The sequence below is a fragment of the Atta colombica genome, unplaced genomic scaffold, assembly GCF_001594045.1.
Source record: "Atta colombica isolate Treedump-2 unplaced genomic scaffold, Acol1.0 scaffold112, whole genome shotgun sequence".
Taxonomy (NCBI): Eukaryota; Metazoa; Arthropoda; class Insecta; order Hymenoptera; family Formicidae; genus Atta; species Atta colombica.
The window spans coordinates 1223126-1248576 of record NW_017259198.1 but is presented as its reverse complement, the minus strand read 5'-3'; the positions used below and the strand labels follow the sequence as shown (position 1 = coordinate 1248576).

Genomic DNA, 25451 nt, shown 5'->3' with positions numbered 1-25451 from the left:
TATATATATCATATATGCATTTAGATCAATGTTAATGAAGATATGAACAATCGGAATAATTTGCATTTTAATGTTCTACGCTTATCTACATGAGCATTTGCTTTTAGTTTAACTAATTTTTATAATAATACGTTCCAGTTGCAATCAGTGTTTCAATTAGGCAACGGGTAAAAATTAAAAATTTGAATACTAATTTGTACATCAATGTTTATATGTATGATAATATTCGTTTATATAAATTAAAAATATTTTGACAAAATTATCGGGCAAATAAGAAGAATGCGCTTTGCAATCAACTATAATCATAATTTAGTTTTGCTGTGAATGATTGAGATTCTACGTCGCTATCGTATTATTTACTACGTTATAATTTAATTATTTAATAGCTATAATATCGTTGTAACTAAAATTAAACGTAGTGAAGAATCCATATTATTTAGAATTTCACTTCACGGACTTCCAAAGTCCGTGAGAGAAACTTGCGTTCACGCGCCGCGTTCTGTAGTGAAATAAATCGCGCTCGAATTATGAAACAAAAATGACTCGTTTGTGTCGTCGGTAATCTCCTCGGTTTCCTTGACTTCCTCCGTGCGTTTTCACCCGCACATCCGAGTGGCCGTTCGCGGACTTTCTTGCTTACGTGTTCGCTTACGTACAGCTCTCGTGTATACCTAACTGCCAACGTAATTTCTCCTTCGCCATTGTTACTCTTAAACGATCTCGCAATCGTCGTCTCGCTCTTGTGACATGCTAATCATCCCCAGAGCTTGTTACGTCGCGCCGCGGAACGGGCGACCTAGATAAAGAATTTTATTTCGTTTTCGATAACAGTCGCTTATTTCTCGCGGTCATTGCTTTGCAAAAGTTTTTGCAATCGACAAAAAAGTCAAGTTCGTGGAAATTGATATATGGCACATCAATGATAATTTATTAATTGTTGAAATAATTCGTTACTTATAATACATGCTATAAAATATGCAAGATTATTTTCATAATATACGTAATCGCTATAAAAGAATTTAACATTCAATAATTTCATATTGATAACATTAACGATACTTCAAAATTTGCCGATCACTTAATACATAATTAAAATATATAATTACTTGCACGATTCAAAATTAAAATTTATTTATTCTCGCATTTCAATGAAAGCATAAGTTTATTTTAATACATATTGGCAATATTGGCAATTTAAATGCATAACTATGACGTCCCAACTGATTAGCCAAAGTTGCGGTAAAAATTCAAAATCCATTACTGATTTTTAATTCCAAGAACAAGATTTTTTTATCAACATCTTAACAATAATAACTTTATTGTACTTATACATCAACTGCATTTGAACAAAATGAGAGAAAAGTAATAATATAAGATTCTTTTAAATCAGTTCTTATCTTCATGTACGCGATTAGTATTATCGCTTCATTTACAGCCAAAAGTAAAGCGTATAATTTTAAACTGAAATTTTATGAAATTACATTTATTATTAAAAAACAAGTTTTTCACGATGCATAATAAAAATGTTAAAAATGTAAAAATTTTATTTTTTCAATAGAACATTTTTCATCATATGCAATATTATATATCGTAGTCTGCCATTTGCAATCCTTCAAGCTTCATTAAATTGAAAATATATGCTAAAGAAGAAGCTGTTCGTTTTGCAGATTATGCTGCTGTTCTTCGAGATCGCTGAAATTTCATATTGTTCTAGTCGTACCTCTTTCTTTTTTTCTTTCTTTTTCCTTCTTTGTAATCATACTTTTCAATTCTTATTTTATTTAGCACTTGAGAGAATGTTTTTCTAGAGCGTGCTCAATAAATGGCTACTCCCCCCCCCCCCCCCCTCTCTCTCTCTCTCTCTCTCTCTCGGAAATAAATAAAAGACTTGTCACCACTAGTGACACGCACTTTTCGAACACGATGGACGTTTCTAGCGGCGCGTTCACATACTTACGCGCGAATAGAGCGTGAGCGCGTCGAGAAGCGCGTGCGTTTAGTGACAAGTCTCCACCCACGATATGAGATCATTGCGATTACGTAAGTGTCCAGCGCGCGGTGGACGGGCGTAAAAGTATCGTGTGGCATACCGTTCCGGTAGACATTATGCGCCGCTGTTTTGCCGATGCAGTCCTTCTATGCTGCAGTTGAATTTCGCGAGAAAGGGAGAAATGGCGGGAGAAACGCGTGCGGAGAATTTGCCAACGGCATTTTCTGGGAGCGATTATCGACGAACGACTTTCCCAAAACCGATTTCAGTGCAAGGATATAAAGAATTTTAAGATTTCCTTTTGCCAGATATCTCTACGTGTGAGAAATTGATATTGTTCTCCTGAGATACCTGCGTATACGTGATGACCGCAATGGTTTATCCGGGATTTCTTTCGCGTAACGGGATGCAAATTGCAGGATGATAATATCTCACTGGAACATAATTGGCATGTTAATACTCTAACTACATTTAAATGTTACCGCGAATTAATTATACAGTGCGCAAGCATATCTTGTTAAATTTGTGCGCAATTTGAAAGGATTATATGTACGGATGTGGTGATGCGTTCATAACAAAATATGCAACACTTTTTCTCGTCTTTGCTTATGTAACGTCCTTATAAAGCTAACAGAAGTTACATTCAATATGTTAACGAAATGAGAAACAGTAGTTGTGCTATTCGAGAAAATTTTTAGGAAGAAATAAGACAGACATTAAAATCCATAAACAAAAGAAAGAGCGAATAATTTCAAATTCTGTATTCTATGTTATTTTAAAGGAGTTAGTTGTAATTCCATTAGAAAAGTAAAGGCGCGATGAGGGGAGGATCGCAAAAGATGAAGTTGCACAATGATTGAAAAATGTCCACGTAACAAGTCGGAAATCGTCGCTAACCACCACGACAATCCCGTCACGAGCGATCAAGCGCGAATGAACAAACGAACGACTGAAAAGCTTAAATTATCTCGTAGAGATCTGGTCAGAATTTTATCGATTCTCTCAGGCAACTCTTGATGGATATTAATCGGAGATATCTATGTGTCATCTTCCGCAATGACGATTGGTGCGATTAGGGTGGATGTGGTCTGTAAAGGAAGAACACCTCGCAATGATGGAAATAGGAAATTATCCAAGGCTGCCACGCGGCATAACAGAACTGCCTGATTAGCTATGTAGATGAAAGTCACGTTACGATTAAAGTGCGACGGCTATCGCGCTAAACGATCGTATGGAATTCCATACAAGTATTCTACGCTGTGCTTCCGGTGATGGTGAACAGATATAGCGAGCTCAAAATCATCACTCACAATAGAATCGATTTTATTTAAAAGAGTATAGTAGTGTTAAATGATAGAAAGCGATTTTTGTTACAATAAAAATTTCTGAAATGAAAAGGTCACGATTTCTAATTTTGCTACTTTCAGAGATTGGATTCTCAATAGTTTCTTTCTTTAACTTCTGTTTCCACCAATATAGGTTAACATTAACTTTAATTCAACTTATTTTTTATCCTTTTCTAATTCTTATAACTGAAAAAGGTGAAGAGTTAGTTAAACTGCGATTAAAATTAAATTAAATTACATTGGTCTAAACGGGCATTACTGCTTAAGTTTTTTTGTGTGTCACCACAAGAATCAGAAAAAGATTAGGAATAAGTTAAAACTGGAATTAAAATTAATTTCCATTGAGGGGAAATGAGTATAAGAGTAATTATGCATCATATTATGCATTTATAATTATATTGAACTTAAGGTTACTCTAGGAAACGCGTGAAAGACAATCGGTACATTTACATCACAGTTTCCCATCATATAAGAAATCTAAAAAATATCTTTATTTTTTCAACGTTCATTAGATTTTTATATCGTTTAGTTATTTTATTTCTGATTTCTTCCAAACATTAACTTGGAGGGGCATTTTTCCGAGAAATCGAAATGCATTATTAACATAAATGCGAAAGAGAGCGAGAATTCTTACCACGAAACGATCTTCACTCACATGCAGACATACCTTGTTTCCGCCTGACTCACTTACGGCAAGGCCACGCCAAAAGCGGCGATCTTAGCTGTATTAAAATAACACTCACGAGGCGTTCCCGAGGTGGAGAATGTAAATGCGGCGTGAGAAGTTGCTCGTATAGAGCGCGATAAGAAAAAATTCATCTACATCTTCCGATTTCTACTGCGACTTTGGCATAGCTCTTTTTGCATCTTCTATTTGCATTAAAAGCCGCATCAACTGCTTTAATAACGATGCTTGTCGTTAACAGTAAATGCGACGTCAGAAAGTTACATAAATAATACTTGTTCTCTCGTAACGAAATGCATTCGGCATAAAACGGATAGCTTTTTATTAGAAAAAAAAAGATAATTGATACTTCCACAATTTATTGATTTATTTACGTTTATAAGGTACAATTTTACTCTATCAATAAGTTCCTGAATTTCCACTACTTATGTAAGTTCGAGGCTGAATTATGCCTACAGTTGAAAGATTTAGAATAGTTTTTATTAAAATAAAGTTTAAAAAATTAGTGAAACAGCAAGTATTACCTGTTATTCCACCTATTTTCTGTAGAAATTTTTTCATAAAAATTATCAAATATCTCCGCGTAACTTAACCTTGTCGAATTTTCGTTACCTATATAAGATGAAATTTCATTTCAACAAAATACATTGAATATACAGAGCGTGCCCTTCACGTATCCGGAACGCTGCACGTCCGTCAGACGGGAAACTGCATAGCAGCAGCGGACGATGAGGAGGAAGGAGGAGAAAAAGAAGGAAGGAGAATCGCGGAAAGGGGAATAAAACGAGCGAATGGAAAGAGGAAGAGCGAGAGAAGCGCGCGTGAGAGGGATGCGAAGAGGAGACATGGGGGAGGAGATCGTTCTTGCGTAACGCGCGCGCGTGCACGCGTGTCCCTCGCGTGCGTACGTTCGGACGACGTGGGTGTATGTAGATCTAAGTAGCGAAAGGTCATCCGTTTAATAGTTCCCGATCGCGCGCATACAAGCCTACAGGCCCCGGAGATCGGATCGCCGCGGATGACTAATCCGCGGCCGTAAGTGCCCGTCAGGCGCGGCGCGTGCATCTCGCTGCGCAGTAAAAGCCGCTGCAGTTGACGAGCCCACTCTTTGACATTGAGCGCATCCGAATCTCCAGCGAGCGGCTAGTTGGTTTGGTTTACCGTCACTCTCATTTTCACTCTCACGTCGCGCGTCGCCCGCGTGGGCGTTAATGTGAAATAGGACATCTATGCAACAGAACCGAAGAGTTTAATCGTTATGCAATCGCGATCGTATTTTCGATGACTTTTTCAAATTCACGTTTCTTCACTCGTCTTTTCTCGACAAGGTAATATTTTGTAATCATGTTTCTAAATCCAATTTGATTTCTTAAACAAAATTCTTTTAAGGAGAATCAGCAAAGAGAGATTTATGTAATGTATATGAGTCAGTTAAATGTGCCTTTCCTGGCGTCATAGAGAGGAATTAAGGAACGAATCAGATCACTTAAGACAAAATTATTTATACCAACGTGACATTATCTATAATTGATGGCAATTATTAACGCAATGTACAAAGTTCGTAGAAAACGCTAACTTAATTTACATTTACGCGCGCGTGTGATCTTCTAAGGGGAAAAGCGAGGAATTATCGTTCGCATTGGAAATAGAGACGAGATACCTTCCGGAAATAATATAAGTTTATAGTAAACACGATGTGCGGTGCGGCGGACGAACGAAAGTATGCCTCGCAGGATGGTAATTACAATTTGTGAGAACGCGAGCGCCGCGCTTATCCGGTAATTTGCGCGGATAGTAGAAGCGTTTTACCTGCGTAGTCGTGGTCTTACACATAATCAAATTACTCGTTTTATGGCATGATTTATGTAACTCAAGCCGGCGCATCGTCGACGTGCACTTTTTCTCCACGTGCAAAAGTCGCGAATTCGCCGACGACGAAAGCGCACGTTATCGCCGACATCTCGCAAAAGTGAGTCCGAGAGACAGGCAGCATCCCAGGATAGGGATTGAAACCGGTATAATTTCAAGCTCAGTTCAGATTTCGATGATACAGACGTACGAGAAAACTAATCTGCATGTTTGTTTGTAATAGTAGAATTATTTACCGGAATTATGTCTTTGAAGTCGATTTTTTTTCGCGACCTCGAGTTAATATTTTTTTTTAACCTTGATCTACTCGAATCTAATTGTCCCAAAATGTAATTAATTTTCTTACTATTATTTATTACTTAATAATATTTTATTTAAAAACTTCTTTTCCGATATTTCATAACTTTGTCTATTAATTTAAGATCTTTTTTTCTGTGAAAAGTTAGAGCTTTTTAATTATATTGATCTCCAAACGATATGACAGATAATTTAGACAGAGCAGGATTAATATTATCAAGAAATGTAAAGCTAGAAATGAGATAGACGGGACGTCATTTTTCACTTATCGTACATGGTAATATATTATTTATAAAGTTTACAATTATTCATAAATAAATATTATTTTGCAATAAATATTATTTTGCAATAAACTAGCCAATTAATCATGTATATTTTCAGTATATCAAAACTGTTAATAATGCTTTTGATATTCAAAATAAAAGATTAATTGGTCAGTCCTAGTATTAAATTTCTATAATGGACATATATTCATTCGCTTCAATGAGCCTCTAGGGGGTTTGATATAAGAGGTTGTCAACAATATCACACAATGCAATTAAAATACAATGCTTTTAATTATGTAGCAGTAAGAGAGACTCTCTTAATAACTATCTGCCAAAGGGACGGTCTGTTCTTCAGGCTTTCTCGGTACATCGTAAAAATTACCGAAATGTCTTACCATTCGTGGTATTTAAATTACTTTTAAAATATCAAATGGATGACTGTAAGTATCGTTGCAGCGATCTCGCCGGCGTTGGATGCAGGACAAGAGTGCCCTTTGGATTACATGGCGGAGGAGGCGACGTCGTCCATTTGAGAGAAACGATCGTGTGTTACGTAAGAGAAGATGGTATGGAGACGCTGATGGCATAAAGACCGATTCACATACACATATATACACACACACATTCATGCTTATTCGTGCAGGCCGTGCGGAATCGGCGTAAATGAATAAACAGGAATAATGCTGGTATTACACAAAGTCAGCAAAAGGGGTAAATTTAAAAAAAATTGAAAGATGCTTGCGCTGTAAACTTGTGGTCGAGTTAGGGTAGGATTTCCGGAAAATAAGCTGTTTGCAAAAATATTAACTGCGAAATTGGAATATGATTCGAAACTCCGCGATAGTTGATTTTATCGAGGACTTTTACGAGACATATTCATCTGACTATGATTTATGTGTTCCTTTTTCGTCGAATCTTCAGTGCAATCTCATTATGTAACGCACGAGATTACATCCCATTCCACATATAGAAGTGGACTTCGATACGCTGGAATATTTTTATTTTTCTTATAGTTGCTTTGAAATCTGTTACAGTCAAAAACTATGCAAAAAGGTGCTTCGGTAAGACGCAATAATATGCCGCAATAATATGCATTTTGTACGTGCGAAGGTCGCTTATTTCGAATAGAAATCTGATTAGTTGCTTCGCACTAATTCTCATTACATAAATGACCGGTGTTGCGTGGCCAATACAAAAATCGTGCCACTTAAACCGTACAAATACGATCGTGATTTGACAGAACGATAGATCGCAGACAGACAATGATTCCCACGGCCACCAATAGTGACCTTGGTGATTTCCTCGAACAGCGCTGAATTTTGCCGATTTTGGTAGAATCGTCGATCGCGTATTTGTGCCCCGGCGTTTCTCATGAAACACGTTGGAATACGCAGAAGAGCACGACGCACGCGCACATCAAGCATGCCCTTCAGATCCACAATGATGGAGCGTGTCTATTAGAGGAGGCGATTGTTCTTATATAATGAATGGATCATGTAACTAGCCGCTTCGCGGACTCGCTTCGGGGGACCGAGAGAGATGCCTTCGCGATCGCATGTACACACATTCACACTCACGCATTCAGGTATACGAGCGCGACGTACATGTATAAGCTCACACAAGGCCGTAGCTGCGTGTTCGCGTGCATCGCGTGTACCTGATGGACGGGTGACGTGTGTATGAGCGCGCGTACCAGTTAGAGCTATACTCGGCTAGCTCGGTACGTAAGTGCAGCTGAAAAGGCTTTTTACTTTCTGGCCTTGAACGAAATGTATCCGGTGACTCGGCGACTGCAAACGCCGATCGAGCGCGCCAGGAACTTTTGTCGCTCCTCCGTGTGAAAAACAAGTTCACCGCCGCTTTCGATCGCGTTGCTATTTTTGGCATTCTGCTCTATGGAACGGTCGATCGATCGGTTGGTCCATCACGGTTAATTCCGCGTTTAATTATACAAACGCCAATCGTGAAACGATAACATCGCGTTGCAGCTCTCGAACGATGATTAATTCTCCGTGGTTCAACGTTTTTCTTCACTGCTTTCTTAGTCCAATCACTGATGCGACTGTGTTTTTCAAAGAGTTTTTGGGGTTTAGAAAATCTAAAAAAATTCTGGTACGCTCTTTCAATATTCAGGAATACGATTTTATAATAATAAAAGCAGATTTTCATTTTTTTTTGTATGTATCTGAATTTGAGATAGAATATTTCAAAAATTAAAAATTCGTCTCCAAAGACCCGATTGGACCGTGAAATGTTAAATCGGCACACAGAAAAATATAAGGCAGCAAGATATAAGCAGTAAATGAATCAGCTAATCATAATAGAGAACATAAAGTAATAATAACAAATCCAAAATATTGATTCGCCCATCGCTTACCTCTTACTGCTTATTATTATCTATGTGCTACTAACTTTAGGATTCTTGACGCTAAAAAGTCATGGCAAGAGAACAACGCTTTTGTAAAAGTCGCCAAGAGATTCGATCTCACATCAAATTTAAGACTCATCATTTGTCGGTGTTCCTAAATTCGGATCCCTTAAGCCCATGTCACACTACGTATTATGGATGCAAATTGAATTCTGATTGCAAACTGCAAATTGTTGATTATCTAATCAGGTTGATTGATCAACAATTCACAATTCACAAACAGAATATTGATATGGGTTTAAAAGATCTGGATCTAGAAACGTTGATAAACGACACGTATCTCGAATTTAACGAAGATCGAATCTCTTGAAGGCTTTTACAAAAGCGTTCTTCGTTTCCTCTTTTGCCGTGACTTTCGTGACGCATACACTTACGTGTTAATATGGTGACATGAAAGGAGAATTGAACACATTAACGTTAAATAAATTACTACTCTGTTAATAATCCGGGCTCCGTAGGTTGATTCAAACTTTACAGCTATAACTGCGGCTCTATCCCGCTCCCGTCTCTATTCCGTCAGAACATTATACTATCAACTATAATGGTTGTGTGGGAATGAATCACGGATCGCAGCACACGATATACATCGGCAGACATTTGCGTACAATTGTATAAATGATCCCTTTCGTTAGTCCCCTTTCGTCAATGACGTTAGGATGAAGAACTCACGATATTTTTTTGGGAAACCGCATGAACACGCATGTACTTCCGGTGCAGAGCACACTCTTTCCGGACAGAAAAGGCAACGCATTTCTGTTCGGTACTCGGTAAATTGCGAAAGGGCAGAAGAACCTTTTAGAAACAAGAAAGAACGGTATAGAGAAGGAGAAGAGGATGTCGGAGAGAGCACGTCACAGTCGACGGAGCGATGCGCAAGAGGGAGAGCGTGAGAGACCAGGTGGAAAATGGTGATTCGAAATCGAGGAAAGGTGTGAGTCACCTCCACGGTTTCACGGGGTGTCATAACCTCGCTCGGAGCGTTTTCGTTCCCCGAGACGCCAAGTGTACAATACAATGCGCGGCCGCGATACGGGAAGTCAGCGAACCACGAAGCTATTCTTGGACGACGGAAACGTAGACGTTCTCAAATCGACTGTCCACGAATCGAACAAAAACTAGTCCGCGTCGAAAATAGGTGCGGATGTTTTTACTAGCGTGCGCTATCGACGCAACGGTAGTTCTTAAATGAAGGCTGATACTACCAGGAAGAACTTTTCCTTGTAAAATAAAGAAGTAATAACATTGTGAAGTTTTATCTAATTATGATAGCTATAAATAGACTTATCGACTTATTGTATTATATTTTTATATCATTTTTTTGAGAAAGCCATGATGTTGCAAAAAGTTTTGTTCTGACAGCCAGCTCGAATGTCCCACATAATTACATTTAATTAAGTCCAAAATTATTTTCAAATCTGTATCTAAATCTCAATTTTTAGGTATATACATACTTCAGTAAAACTATTCTTTCCATGTGCTATTAGAAAAAAGAACCTTTCTATGTAAAAAAAGAACATTGTAAAGTTTTATCTTTGGCTAATCATAATAATTAAGATAATTACAAATATGGACTTATCGACATGTTACATTTTCGTATGTAATTTTTTTATGAGAGAACTGTGTAATTTTTTTTCAAAGAAGACACGTGAATTCCATTATGCGAGTAAAAAGAAGTGCACTCTTTACTCCTAATAAATATTATACATTAATCCAAAGTCTCTTTATTTCTTCGATAAAAGTATCTTCACAGAAGATGTGTTTCTCGAACCGCTTGTCCCTGCTTAATGTATCGTGAAAGACCGATGTCGCTTGCTCACCCGCGATCCTTTCGAAAATCTTTATTCCAAGTAATCAGTTTAACTGCACTCTGTGGTGAAGAATCACTTCTCCATGGGATATTGCTTAGCGTTCCAAGCGAGTGGATATCGATGGTTCGACGCGTATACGTGAACGTATACGAGGCCAGCGATACAATGAGACCGCGAAACACAGGCTATCCAGACTGGCAAAACGTAATTGGTCCCACAAAAAATGGAGCGGAAACGCCTGGGCCCCATTACAAAGGTCCCGTAATGAGTTCTCCCTCGACGTTGCTCAATCCGTGCTAGTCGACTTGCGCGGTTTGAGCGACCTCACCTTAATCAGCGCTGTCACGACTCGAATTTTTATAGCAAACCCACAATTTCCGAAAATCATGAAATAACATACTGAACGCGTCGAAACAACATCGATTGCACGTGACAAAACGACCCTCTCATCAATAGAAATGAAAATTAAAATCATACTTGACGCTGCTTCTTTTATCTGTGAATTCTTTGACTCGATTTTTTTCTTTAATAAATGAACGCTGCCTTCGTAATCTAATCATACAATTCGAAGTTCATAAAAATATGGCTTGTTTAAAAATTATTGAAAAATAATTGATTATTCGTTTAGTACTCGAATAGAGCTCAATTTAAAGAATTTTTACTTTCAATTATTCATAATTTATCAATTGTCGATCTTTTAATTAACACTTTTGTTCGAAAAGTATCAAATTTGTCACTGGAACTACAGGAAAAAAAAATGCAGCGTAGTATCCAGGTACATATATGTACATTCGCAAAATTTTGCAATCGAGTTTAACGAACCGCTCATTTCCTACGATTAAGCGTGCGTTTTTCAACGGCGCGATCTTTTTCATCGCTCGGCCGCGACGTGCATTTTCCCTCCCGCTAAACCCCCCGGTGTCTCGCGCTTTAATTTCCAGCCTCGACATTTGCGTAACCCAGTTTCGCCATTGTTCGATTCAATGGTAGATCGTAACGTCCGCCATCCGGATAGGAGATTATAATGCTCGCGTGTACGTGGTACCGCGCATCGTCGCCTCTTCTGTGTGTATGTGCGCGCGCGCGCGCCACATATGTGTGTGTCATTGCCGCAGACGAAAGTACACTCATACGTGTGCATACGTATATACGGGAATATATGCGTGCTTGCGCACATAGCAGCGATAAGCGAACGGCGACGCCGGTAGAATTTACGAATTCATCGACTTTCTCCTCTTATCTAAGGTCCCGACCTCAGGAACCGCGTCCGCGCCAGTTTTACACTGCGATACTTTTCTCTTTTCGTCACTGCCAGCATGCTGCAGGTTCGATCCCGAATATTCGATTTATCGTTCACAATTATGAAAGCGCGATAAATGTTGTCAATTTTTAGTACATACGTAATAAAGAAATGAAAATAAAAGTGACCGTTACTTAAAGTCAATTTGCATTATCTTCCAAATTTTCAAGTACCAATTGAAATATTGAAAGTGATATGTCATGTTCATTAAATAATTAATGCTTAATCAACAATGATATGATATGACTAAATTTAATCAAAAAGTTCTTTTATTTGTTCCTTTAATTATTCAATTCTTATTTCGTTATTTCGTTATTATGTGTTGCATTAATAAAAATTACAAAATTTTCTTGGATACATGATGTCAAGTAGCTGTCTTCCTTTTATTTTATAAAAGAGTGTTATTTCGAAATTTATCGAAATAAAATGTGATGTGTCCATCGAAATGCAACACATAGTGACTTAAGAATTAAAAAATTAGGAATTAGAAGAAATAAGTCAACTTTAATTAAATTAAATTTAGAAATATCGTTGTTGATTAAGCATTAAATTTAATGAAGACGACATATCATTTCTAATAATATTTCAATTCATACTTGAAAATTTGGAAGACAACACAAATTGATTTTAAACAATGGTCACTTCTATTTTCATTCCTTTATTATATATAAATAATAAAAACTGCTCCAATTTATATTAATTAAAAGGAAATACACAAAGGAAATCTTTTAATATACTGCATAATTAAAATTTATTAAAATTTTGCTCGTAATACTGCAAAATAAGAATGCGTCACAAAATAATATCATAATCATAGATAGTGAATAATCATTTTCGAAACAATTAATATATTGGAATTAAAATTTCCTATAATGTCCCACATAAAATATCAACTGATGTTAAAGTGAAACGAATTTTACCGACATTTTATACTGAGGTACTCGATTCGGAGATAGTTTTGTTCTTGGCACAGCAGAGCACAGCACAGCACGCGCAGAAAACGAGGAGCGTGACTTAATCGGTAAAAGCGTGCGATTCTAATTCTTCCTGTTTCGGATAGCGGATTTTCGATATGGAATTTAATTTCTTACATGCACAAACAAATAATCGAAAGAAGGATTCTTCGTTCCATATTCATAATCAATTCTTGTGTTTAAGGTTGTCTTAAGTACAATCTTAAGAAGTCGTAAAACAATTATAGAACCATATTAGCATTTTTTAAAACATTACTCGAAATAAGATTATGAATATAGTCTTTAAAAAATAGTGATGGAGTTTAAAAAAAAATTAAGGAAGAAGGATTAAACCCAATCAACTAATATGAGTAATGTTTCAATTAAAATATGATTGAAATTGATGTAACTTGAAAATCATGAATTTTTCGCGCTATTATTATTGTCGTTATTGCTGAGAAAGGCTATCTAAATTTGTTGCCTATCTATAATCGAAATCCAAACTTAACGGAACAGTCCTGGTTACCATATTTGCATTGATGTCGTTAGAACGGTATTACTATTCAATACGACATTCTCAGCGATCTCCACTTGCATTTCTCAACTCTCTTCGTAGGTAACACTTCGTCCAGTCATCTGTTACGTCCGTGTAACGCACGAGACCCTGCCCGGCAACTCTTCAAGGCCTAAATAGAAGAAGAAAGAAGAACGTGAGCGTAAGCGCAAACGTAATCCTGCCGGCTAGTACGGATTGACCCTGAACTTCAACCGCGCTGCTTACTAGCATTTCCAGTAGCAACCAGAAGCAGCGACAGCAACGTCGGCAATGTCCGTCCAGCAATGATTTCCTTATTTAGCAATTTTCTCAGTATCGCGCCGACGAGTTTATTACGCATGCGAGTGAGCGTGTACGGCTGTGCCACCGCATAATTTTTACCTGAAGAACTTGCCCCTTTTTTTTTAGATCGCTTTAAATCGTTTCTGACTTCTCTCATTATGGATAAATATCTGTCACGATATCGTCTTGGCTCGAGACAGCGATACACGCACGCGAAAGGCTCGTTATGAAAAAAATTGATGTCTTGTTTAATTTATTATGTGCGACTGCAGGATCGTAAAAACGATACATACAATGCGAAGAAAAAAAAAGAGACAGAAATGGAAGATTTGATGTCTTGCTTTTGCTTTCGTTTCCTTTTTTATTTAAGACATTTACTTTCGTAATATAATATATTAAGATTATCATAAAATAATCGTATAGTTTAAGTGCTGTTCGGTCTACTATGCGCAAGGTTTTCAACAAAATGATTTTCTTATGCAAGCGCTATTACAGGTGGATATAAATTTTCCAGTTACGTAATGCGGCGCTTTGCGACGTCTAATACGAAAGGAATTCATTACAACGTTACGATGAGTGTTATCTGAGAATAAATAAACAGTAGCCCACAGCGAATCTATATGCATACCTAATGTCGAATTCGACGGGAACCCGTCGCGCTACTTTCGATGATTTAAAATTCAATGATAGATTCAGCACCTTCTTCGGAACTCTTACCCAAGGTCTTTCCTTTCGAATTCGATCGAACAATCAACTGAAGGTCATGGCAGCGAATGCGAGATGCTCTTAGATCTACATGTACTACACGTACTACACGTTATTACTTCATCGTTCTATAATCCTAAGTTACATATTTTAAGATATATCGTATTTCACAATGGAATAAAATTTATCTTAAAGAGAATTCACTTTTTGATTATCATACTAAATGTTTTTGAAAATGATTAGAAAAATGTATTTATGTAAAGACACTCACACACACACACACACTCACACACACACACACACACACACACACACGCACGTACGCACGCACACATAATCATTATATAAATCTACATACAAAACATAAACAAATCAGCTGCATTGGAAAACATGCTTTAAATATTTTAACACTGTAATTATTACTTCTCAGTAATAGAAGAAATTAATCTTTTAGAAACAACATATTGTTCTCTCTCTCTCTCTCTCTCTCTCTCTCTCTCTCTCTCTCTCTCTCTCTCTCTCTCATGAGTTAAATTAGAGAGAATATATCGATAAATTAATATAATATTTTTTTTAATTATATTTTCCGTATATATCTTATTCTCTCGATAATATTACAATAAATGTAAGTTTAAATGAAAGTATACAACAAACTGATAAATGATAATTTTCAGTATTAAACAGATCGTAATCTTGAGATACGTTTGACATTGCGGAATTCATTTCATAATATTAGTTATACGTTTGCTCCTTTTGAGAACATAATGTGAAACCGGACTTTCTCTCTCTCTCGACTTCCCTTGAGAAACTGAAGGAATGCTCGATCAGCCGTTAATTCTTAGCCATGGCCGCGTTAAACTGTTGCAAATCTTCGACACGGATGAATGGGATATTTCTTACGCGCTCGATATTGTATTAGTCAAATATTTTTTTTTATGATCAGTATTACAAGATTATGTCGTAACAACAATCCATCAATTGTTTTCTGAAATAAGTGTTAATTAAAAGCGAATTATGTTCGACCGACACTTGGTGAAAAAATATTAAATAGAACCGGATTCTGTAGCAAAACAAGTTGTTTCTCTGATAGTTAATAGGATTAGAAGAATTTCTAGTAATATAAAACAGATTTATAAATCACATTCGAAAATCATATACCTATTGCATCACAATTTATGTTACATAATATTAATTAATTATATTTTATGAAAGAGTATACAAAAATATATTAAATATTCGAGAGCTTTTATTCAATGCATTGTTATTAATTAATTTATGAAAATATTATATAAATTTAATGTTGTATGAAATATTAATTTTTAAAATTTATAAAGAAAATTAATTTTTTTTGCTACTTTTTGTGAAATTATAGAAGAATCAAAATAGATATAATTAAATATAAGTGAAAAATAAAATGAGGAGTTTAGACCGTCTAACGAGATAATTGCATACTATACCATTAAACATGTTTGACATGGTCAACTGAGAGCTGCGTAGATGTAAGAGAAACGTGAGAAACATGATCTTATGACACGTCAGTATCTCTTCCGCCGTTTCTTGGAGAACCAAGACACGAAAGGAGGAAATTAGTGTAACGAAGCTGTCATCGCAACACGCAAGGCGGCAAGACCACTTATTGGGTTAAGGACGCGGGATGCATTTTTTATCACATAATTTCTTACCACGCTATGTCTATACGATAGTACGATTTCATTTTTTTAAATTTATCAATAAATGATTCATGTGTGTAATTAATTATTAATTTATCGCAAAGGTGTGCAAAGATTTATTATTATGATATTAAATATTCGATATTATCAGATATTTGATATCATCATATTTTTTGTTTACAAATGTCATTTTAAAATTTTTTTAAATCTGTTTTTGGAATTTTTTTAAATCTAAATTTTTCAAATCTTTAGATCTTTTTTCTACAAAAAGTAATTTAATCAGAGGCACGTGCCACCTATCATTTAATTAAATTTATTATCATTAAATTTTGATAATTGACCAAAAACTATCGACAAAAATTATACTTTAATATGCCCCGTTATTTAACTGTTTTTTTTTTTTCCTTACGAATGACGTATTCAAATTTTAGATTAATATAGAAGCCTATCCGACCATGGATATTAATATTTTTTTTTACTCTTGTTTCAGACGATGTATTCTGACGGTCTCCTGACGCTCCATTATGGAAAACATCCAGCGACCTTGGCCGCAGAGGTCGGGGCCTGGTACAGCGGGGACCGTCACGTAGATGTAACTCTGGCATGCGATGATGGGTCTGTTGTGAAGGCCCATAGAGTCGTTTTGGCAGCTGCCAGTCCCCTCTTGGCTAGTCTACTTCGGAATCCTGCCCTGGACCATGTGGTTCACTTATCAGGCGTCCGAAAGACGCAATTAAATCATTTGTTGGAATTTTTATATAACGGAGAAGCGTTGATACCGGTATGAATTTTAAATTATAATATAATTTTAGTATATAAGTAAAATATTTCGAAAGAAAAACAGCTTATTAACATAATATTTGAATATGTTTAAGTGTTTGGAATGTGTACTAAGCAGAATTTTATTAATAAAATTTTATTTCGTTCGACATTATTTCAGTCGACAGAGCTTACGCCATTAAGGGAGCTTTTTGAGCTTCTCCAAATTAAGTCCGAGCTATTTGAGCCCAATCAGCCTCAAACTAGTAACTCTGATCCCGAAAGAATATCAACTCCACAGCCCTCAGAAGGCCAGGAGAGTTCCAGTTACGAATCCCAATACGATGGCAGGTAGGCAAATAAATCTTACAATTTATCGAATTTGCATAAATAAAAAAACATTAGACAAAATGTTTTAAAAAACTTATATCTTTCAGACAGTCCAATAATCCTGCGGACTGTTGCTCAGTCCTCATTAAAACAGAAGGCTGCGAAGAGGAGCCGGAAGTGGATGTGGAAGGTGTGGAAGGCGAAAGTCTTCTTTCGGATAACAGAGAAAGCAGCATAGAACCTCCTAGAAGAAGGGATAGTTCTGATCCTGTTAATCTGAGTCTCAATTCCGGCACTTCCGTCACAAGTGATAGCTCACATGATATAATACACAGGTTAGAAAATGTTGACATTATGTCACATAATCGTTACGATAGTAATATAATACTATTTAATTATTTTGAATAAACTATACCCAATAGAACCGATGAAATTTGAAACAATAGAATAAATCATTAAGATGACTTGATCTGACTATTGCAGGTCTGAAAAACCGATATTCGAAAGGCGAGAATCTCTTGAGGAAGCAGAAGAGCGGAAGAGGCAGTTGGCAGCGCGACTGGCGTTAGGTTTAGAATCTGGGAAGAGAAAACTCGAAGAATTACCGATCCCACCTGCGGAAGCATATGTCGTGACGCCTCATCGAAAGCGAAGACCAGGCTTCCACAATGCTCCCGCACAAAATCCGGCTTTCGTGCCTTTCAATCCTGGATTCGAAACACCCAGAAGATTGCAGGCGCCACATCCCCTGAGTGTTTCGGCACCACCGTACCTGGTTGGTTTTTAACAGTGACTTCCGATATATTACGATGAACGTTAATTAACATCTATAAACGTGCACGATTTATAAGCTTCTTTAACAACTTATTATAGTTTCTTCAAACGTTTTCAATACTATAGATATACATTGCAATTTCATTTGAGCGTTTCTACGTTTTTTTACGAAGTGTTATTGATGTGCAGCAAGATAGATCAGTGACGCCGCCATCACATCGACCGCCCAGTGCTGATCCGACGTCAGCAGCGGCTCTAGAGCCACCTTGGACGGCTTGGACTCTGCCACCTGCCAGAGCGCCACCGCCGCCACCGTCAACGGACGACCCGCCGAAGTCTACCCCTGTTCGAGAATATCGATGCAGTTACTGTGGCAAGCAATTCGGCATGTCGTGGAACCTGAAGACCCATTTAAGAGTGCACACGGGCGAGAAGCCTTTCGCGTGTAGACTTTGTGTTGCCATGTTCAAACAGAAAGCCCATTTGCTAAAACACCTTTGTTCGGTGCACCGAGGTGTGATAGCCGCTCCCGACAATACGTTCTCGTGTTGCTTTTGCTCGTCGTCGAACTTCGTTAATTTGCAGGACCTCATTAGGCATCTCTCGGGACCGCACAACAATCTACTGCTCAGCAGAAATCTACATCGTGAATTTACGAATCATGAATAGCAACAAAGTCAAAGACCATCCGGTGCTGAAGAGTGTTCCTTGAACGCATAATGATGAGCAGCTTATTTGAGATGCTCTCAAGATCTCATTAGGAGGATGCGATCAAGTTACACAATTTCTGTTCAGACTGTTTAAAAAATTAGTTTATGCAAAATGAGATATTTAAAATTATCGCTCAGTCTATCTTCGCTACTTGTGATATACAAAAAAGTATATAATAATTATTATATATTTACATTTTCAAATTATATATTAATAATTATTTTCTTGTTTTCTTTATATTTTGAAAAATTATGATCTTTCGTAAAATAATTTATTAATTATTTGTTTTTTTCATAGACAAATAATTTCTTAAGTTTTTGTCGTATCACTAAAAAGCAGTGAAGAACTTTTGCGTAATGATTTTAGATTTTCTTATGTAATTGATCGACTTATTCCACTGTTTGCAATGAACAAAAATTTTTATAACTTGCAATAATTTTAAATTATTGTTAGTTATAAACATTTTTATATGATATTTTGATCTGTAATATAGAGAGTGAGATATATGATCTCTATTACAGATAAAATATAATTAAAAGCATGGACTCGAGAAATGATTGATTTAATATGATATTAGGAAACAAATTTACATATAATAACCAATAAATAATAATTAAACAATAAGAATATTGAATTATTAAAGACTCTTTTGCTTAACAATTAATAATAATAACAATATGAGAAGGATTATAGAAGTTGCTAGAAACTCAATTGCGCAAAATTGGTTTAATCAATTTTCGAACCAACATGTGCTGGCAAATTTCCGACTAATTTAAATTAAATAATTTTAATTTGCGACTATTGTACCATATTTTACTATATTGACGATGTTTTAAAGTATTACGATTGCAGCAGTTATGCGTGAGACTCTTCCACTCAGCACTATGAAACTTTGTGGCATAATACCAAGATGTTGAGGAAGGACGATACTCACTGCATCTCTGTCTACAATTGATCGGTTTTTTTCTACGATACTCGCGGAAGATTATATGTAATTATTATTTTTATGCTAATGATGGCTCAAAGTGGAGCCGAAATGTACATTTGTGATTAAATTGTTAAAAAGCGTAATTGAATTCTAGCACTCCTTTTCATATTGTTATTATTATTTCGTATTGTTATTTACTAAAATTTACATATAGTCTGAACAAAATTTCTTTTCAAATACTGCTGTTTGTCTTCATATATTTTTTATTTATTATTTTAATTAGTTATTATAACTTTGTTTTCTTATTAAAAAAAAAATTATTTTACATGACTTTGTAAAATAAAAAAAAAGTTATTTTATATGACTTTGTAAAATAAGTTTTTTTTTTGTAAAAAAATAACTTATAAGCAAAAAACTCAAAATTGTATGTACAATACAAAATTGTCACCGTCATGCAAATATAAATATAAAGACACAGACAGTATGCAGCACCAAGAAAGAGGTCTTTTCTAAGAATAATAAAAATTAATCGCTTTTATGTATACAATGTGAAACTTGTCTAGATTGAAGTTGCTTAATTGACAACTTGGCAGAAAGTATCCATGATGTAAGAATGCCAGGTGTAACACAGCACACCTGGTTCTCACATCATGATCTTATCGTTACGGCTAAGTAATAACTTTGATAAAATGTCTTTGTTAATATTGACTCGATAGTGATTCGAGTACGTCGAGTCGGGAGTGATCGCAGAGAACGATCTAGGAAAAGTACAAGGATGATAATATGAACGAACAGAGAGTCAATTATTGTCACACGTTAAATCTTGGCATAATTGTAGCGCAATCTCTTTGTCGCGTCTTGTTTGTTGTTATTTTATTTTAATCGCCGCACGTGGCAAATCTGGCAAAGTCCCGTTTACCTCAACGCGTGCGAGTAATTTTACGAGTAATGTAAATAATGTTAAATAGGAACGAGAGGACGGACTAGAATTTATTTATTTCACACTATTGCAAAGGGACCAACCGACTTTCCACCGATTTCTATCTTAGGTAGATCTTAGGTATCCTGCCCGCCAATCGCCACGAGCTAGCTATTAGTAGTTAAAACTGTACGGTTTCGATCGCGAACATGAAAGTATTCGATCGGGATGTTGAAACGGAAAAGAATGAAGTATTGAAATATTAAGCAGGACGAAAGAGAACATTATCGGCGAAATCGATTGTGGAAGACACAGTTATGATGTTTATAAATTGTTGATACAATTTATTGTTTAGTAAACATCGACGTTGTTAATGTTCTGTCTTCTAAAACCCGTCTTCCACATTGTCGCCTATCTCTCATCTTCCTCGTCCTGACATCCCATTCATGGTACACCCTTCAGTATAACTTAGCGACTCGAGTGCCTTGTCAAATGGGTCCAAATTGGTCGATTGGGCAGTGATTTCATGTGTTCATAGGCTTAAGAGACATAGGCGTTTAAGATGACGATACGAGTTCGCTTAGGAAATGGAGGAACATTAACGAATTCACATAGAAGAGTTTAAGATTCATTTGAATTAATTCAACTTTTCTTAAGGCTAGTTCGATCGTTGTAATTAGTAGCTTTCTTTCATCTAATTTTATCTTTGTTTGGCGCAGGACGTCATTTTTTTTCTTTTCTAGGTAGGCATTATTATTATTACCTAAGGTGCCTTGAAGAAGGGCCTCGACCTCTTTTTTGCTCCTTGATTGCATAAAACCATCTCGAAGATATTCGGAAATGATTGAGCAAGGAGAAGAAACGTAAGACACTTTCAAATTGGTCGATTATTAACGCGTTTGGAAATTTATTCTGTTTAAAGAATATACAATCCACAAAAACGAAGTAGAAGAGTCTGCTTTAATGCAGTGATAATTGATCGAGTCGTAATTGTGAAAAGATAAATTGAATACAATGTATTGTACAAAAAAAATTACTAAATTAGCATATGATATAGACGCTCTGAATGAATGTAGCTTCGATCTTCTAGATTCGCTTACATACCAAAGACGTTCTGATAAAAGTTGTAAAATAATATTAGTTAAATATAAATGCAATAATTTAGTTTTTAAATCAACGAATGACATTTCGAGCTGCGCTAAGTACTAAACGGCATTGTACTTGAAGGATATTTTACAATTTTAATATATACTTGAATATGTATATATATATATATATACATATATATATATATATACATATTGTTGATTGCAATGGAGCAAGTTTGTATTATACATTAATTGCAGTAAATTATCATTTTCTCGTGATAATAAAAGATGTATATAATAAAAGATATATAAAGATATAAATTTATATAAAAGTTTATATAAAAAAAATTTTCTTTATGGTTCTGCTTCTCTCAAAGAGTGTCCTGTATCAGTCAAATAAAGCATCGCGCAGAAAAGGAACGGAAACACAGTCGATTGGTGTTCTCTCTTCATTATATCCTTGTGTTTCTGCTTGACCTCATAATCGCGATTGCTCGAGGGTGGAGACAAATCGATCGGTGCGCCTTTTCTTCTCCTTCACTTCCCTTCATTACGACATCCATTTACGAGAATGTCGTAACGGGGAGGCGTACAAGAAACGGAGCGGAAAGAGAGGTGGAGGGGTGGTGTGCGCTCTCGCAAAGCCAGGCAAAAACGGCCAGCACAAAACAGTGAACGTAATGTGATACTAAATGATAATAAAGCTAAAGTAATTATTGTTTAGCGTGCGACGCCGCGGCGTTCACGGCACGAGCGCGACTCGTGGCTCTTGGCGTGAGCAAGAGGAGAATCTTGCGATCGCGAAAGGGCATCAGGAGGATACCGACGAAGAAAGATCTTGCGAGTCGCCTATAATAATTTAAGCAATCAGCTTTTTATCATCATTCTTTCCTTTACCCTTTCGCCCACCCTTATCACGCACTCCCGACATCAGTCGTCCCCTCTTCTCGAGCCGTAAATGCACTAGGATTATGCATTACAGATTATTTTATTGTTAATTAATTATGTTTAGCGCGCACGCGCACCCGGATGTCCCTCTCGAGACCGTGATCGCACCATTGAGGAGAAAAGAAAAGCATAGATCTCGAATTTCGCTTTCGATCCAGTTGACCGAGAATGCGGAAGAAAACGATATTTTTCTGATATGATTATTTGACGTTGCAGAATTCTTCGGAAATTGCAAGTTCTTTTGTCATTATATAGCAGTGAAAGAATAAATTGAATTACGCATTATTCAGTAAAGAGAAAATTTAAGAGATACAAAGACAATAATTGGCAAAATCTTGTGTAAAACGTTGATTTTCTGTCGTCACTGTTCTAAATTTAACGTCTTCTTTTCCTCATTCGGACATTCGGGTGAAAGATTGTAGATTTTAAGCATCTTCCAAGCGGGGCACAAGCTCCGTGTGCTTTCTTAGTGTTCATAGGTTTATGAAAAATAAATTAAAATTCTGAAGAAACCTGGTGTACGACAAGATAAACAGAAGCAAACATAATCGAACTAATATATGTTTCCAATACTTCCCTCTTCTATTCCTATAGACCTGTTGTGTGATCTATTGAAAGATACCTATATTATTTAATTGCCCTATTGTGAAACGTGTATATATAAAAATTTGTAGAAGAATTGCATTTGAATTTAAACATTACTAAGCAAATTTAACGATTTTAATAAATTAGTTGAACAAACCATCTTAAATTATTTCACAAATTACTGCTTTTGGAAGCTTTTAATAATTTTTATATAATTAAAGAAGACGAAAAAAAAATTATGTACACTTATTTAACGGAATTTATCTAGATGCTTTCTTGAGAGCAGTGTGTGTGTGTATATTACGTTGTCTACCTCTGTTAACGATCGCTATCTTCAGCGATGTGAATATAAGATCAAAATCGAAGAGTTAATTATTGTTTTCGTGATACGTATAGCGGTTTGCCGTTCAGAATCTTCAAAGAGTTCTCCAACAGAGGTGCAAAAGATATCGCCAGCTAACGGTTCGAGGACTTCTCGGTTTTGTGCAAAAGGAAAAACAGCGAAACCCGTTACTAGTGGGCTACGTTCCAACAAAACGCTGTATGCCGTATACATCCAATCTCGATGTATACGGTATAATCGACGGTGTCGATTGCATAATTATGCGACAAGTAAATGTCCATTCCTCATTTTGGCCTCCCGAGAAGAATCGGTCTGTTCGATCGCACCTGCCTGGCAGCCGAACATAAATAACATTTGTACGAGGATCGAATTGCTGGAACCAGCTTTATAAATGATTAGAGGAAGTGGACAGACATATTTGCCTTTCATAATTGAATAAGGCGTGTTTTGATTGTAATTCATGCGTGAAATAAGCAATTAATTAGTTTTAGTATGCATAATAAATAAAGGCAATCAAATATTCTGCGAACAAGAAGCGACAAAAAAAAATAGAAAAAAAAGGGAGAGAAAGAGAGAGAGAGAAAGAGAGAGAGAGAGAGAGAGAGAGAGATTTTCAGAAACTTTTTAAATACAATCATTTCGACGCGTGTAAGTTTTGTTAAACTCAATACTATCTCATATCATCAATTATATTTCATTAATTAAAATTTCGCGCAAACATAAAATGTTATTACAAATGAAATAATATACCTATATTTTTGTTACGAAAAATAAAAAATCAATGAATTCAATACGTGAACGGAAATAATTATTGCATATCGATCGAGTTTTTTTTTCGATAATTTCAATTAAAAATGGATGTGCGTTTTATGTGTAAATTAATGGCGTAATTAACGAAATAGGTATTTTAATATATGTGATATATTTGAATATATGCGTAAATTTGAATATTAGCGTAAAAAGAATAATCAGAAGATTCTAGAAAGACAGTGAGTATATAATTACAAAAATCTTAAACGATTTATTATCTTTTACTATCTTTTCTCTAAAAATTCTTAAATAATGAATGTATAAATCTAAATTAGTGATCGTGAAATAAAATTCTTCTAATCCGTTAACTTTGCATTTAATCTGAGAAATCAGTGACATTCCACGCAGTTGATAGACCTCTAACGCTGTTCCCGTAGGGGCTAACGTCTTCGATTGCGAAGTACCGTTTATTCTAAAGTTGCATAATGGATCTTGCATTTCTGGTTCTTGGTCGCGTCACCGATGGATTTGCCAAGAGGCGCATCCTTGACCAATGACCAACGTCTTCTCGGCCAGCGTCTTGGGCCACGGAGAGTACCGTAAGAGTACTAATACGTGGGTAATACAGAGGGGGTAAGACCTCTCGGTCAATGCTCCTGCTTAATGTATATAAAGGTTGGAGCCTTGACTGGTGTTCGAGGCAGATCGTCATCAGACATGTTCGGGAAGATTATCCTAGCACTTTCGGCTCTGGCCTGGGCCAGTGCCCAGATTCCTAATCTCGGTTTCTGTCCGGAATATATACCCATGGCGAATTTTAACAGACAAAGGGTGAGTAACTTAAATGTTTCGTTAAACACAATTTCTGAATGTATTATCGTACACATTCGGTTTATTTTATTTTTTTTTATTTTGTTATTTTGTTTTGTTTGTGGAACATTTAATTTTATGTGAATTTATAGAATATACTCTAATTACAGCGATGTTTTATTATTAAACGAATATCAGAGAAAATGAAATTTTCTTTACATTGCAGAATATTTGTGTAATGGATATTTAATTTTCTTATAGTTCATGGGTATTTGGTATGAAGCAGAAAGATATTTCCAGCTTAGTGAAGTAGTATCTCGATGCGTTATGTCGAATTATACGAAAGGTGCC

At 36.0% G+C, this 25451-nt stretch overlaps 2 protein-coding genes across 2 annotated transcripts in view; both read left to right on the top strand.

The window, feature by feature from the left end:
* LOC108694079 (transcription factor Ken 2) overlaps positions 1-18858 on the top strand; it is a 33147-nt gene extending 14289 nt beyond the window's left edge. Inside the window, exons 2-6 of the mRNA XM_018203368.1 lie at positions 16646-16936; positions 17096-17265; positions 17352-17579; positions 17728-18019; positions 18208-18858. Of these exons, the coding sequence (XP_018058857.1) occupies positions 16649-16936; positions 17096-17265; positions 17352-17579; positions 17728-18019; positions 18208-18687 (1458 nt within the window). The 5' untranslated portion in view covers positions 16646-16648 and the 3' untranslated portion in view covers positions 18688-18858. The remainder of the gene's footprint in view (positions 1-16645; positions 16937-17095; positions 17266-17351; positions 17580-17727; positions 18020-18207) is intronic.
* A 6128-nt stretch (positions 18859-24986) lies between these two features.
* Positions 24987-25451, top strand: part of LOC108694035 (apolipoprotein D-like) — a 2480-nt gene continuing 2015 nt past the window's right edge. The window contains 2 exon segments of the mRNA XM_018203282.1: positions 24987-25121; positions 25362-25448. Coding sequence (XP_018058771.1) covers positions 25008-25121; positions 25362-25448 — 201 coding nt within the window. The 5' untranslated portion in view covers positions 24987-25007.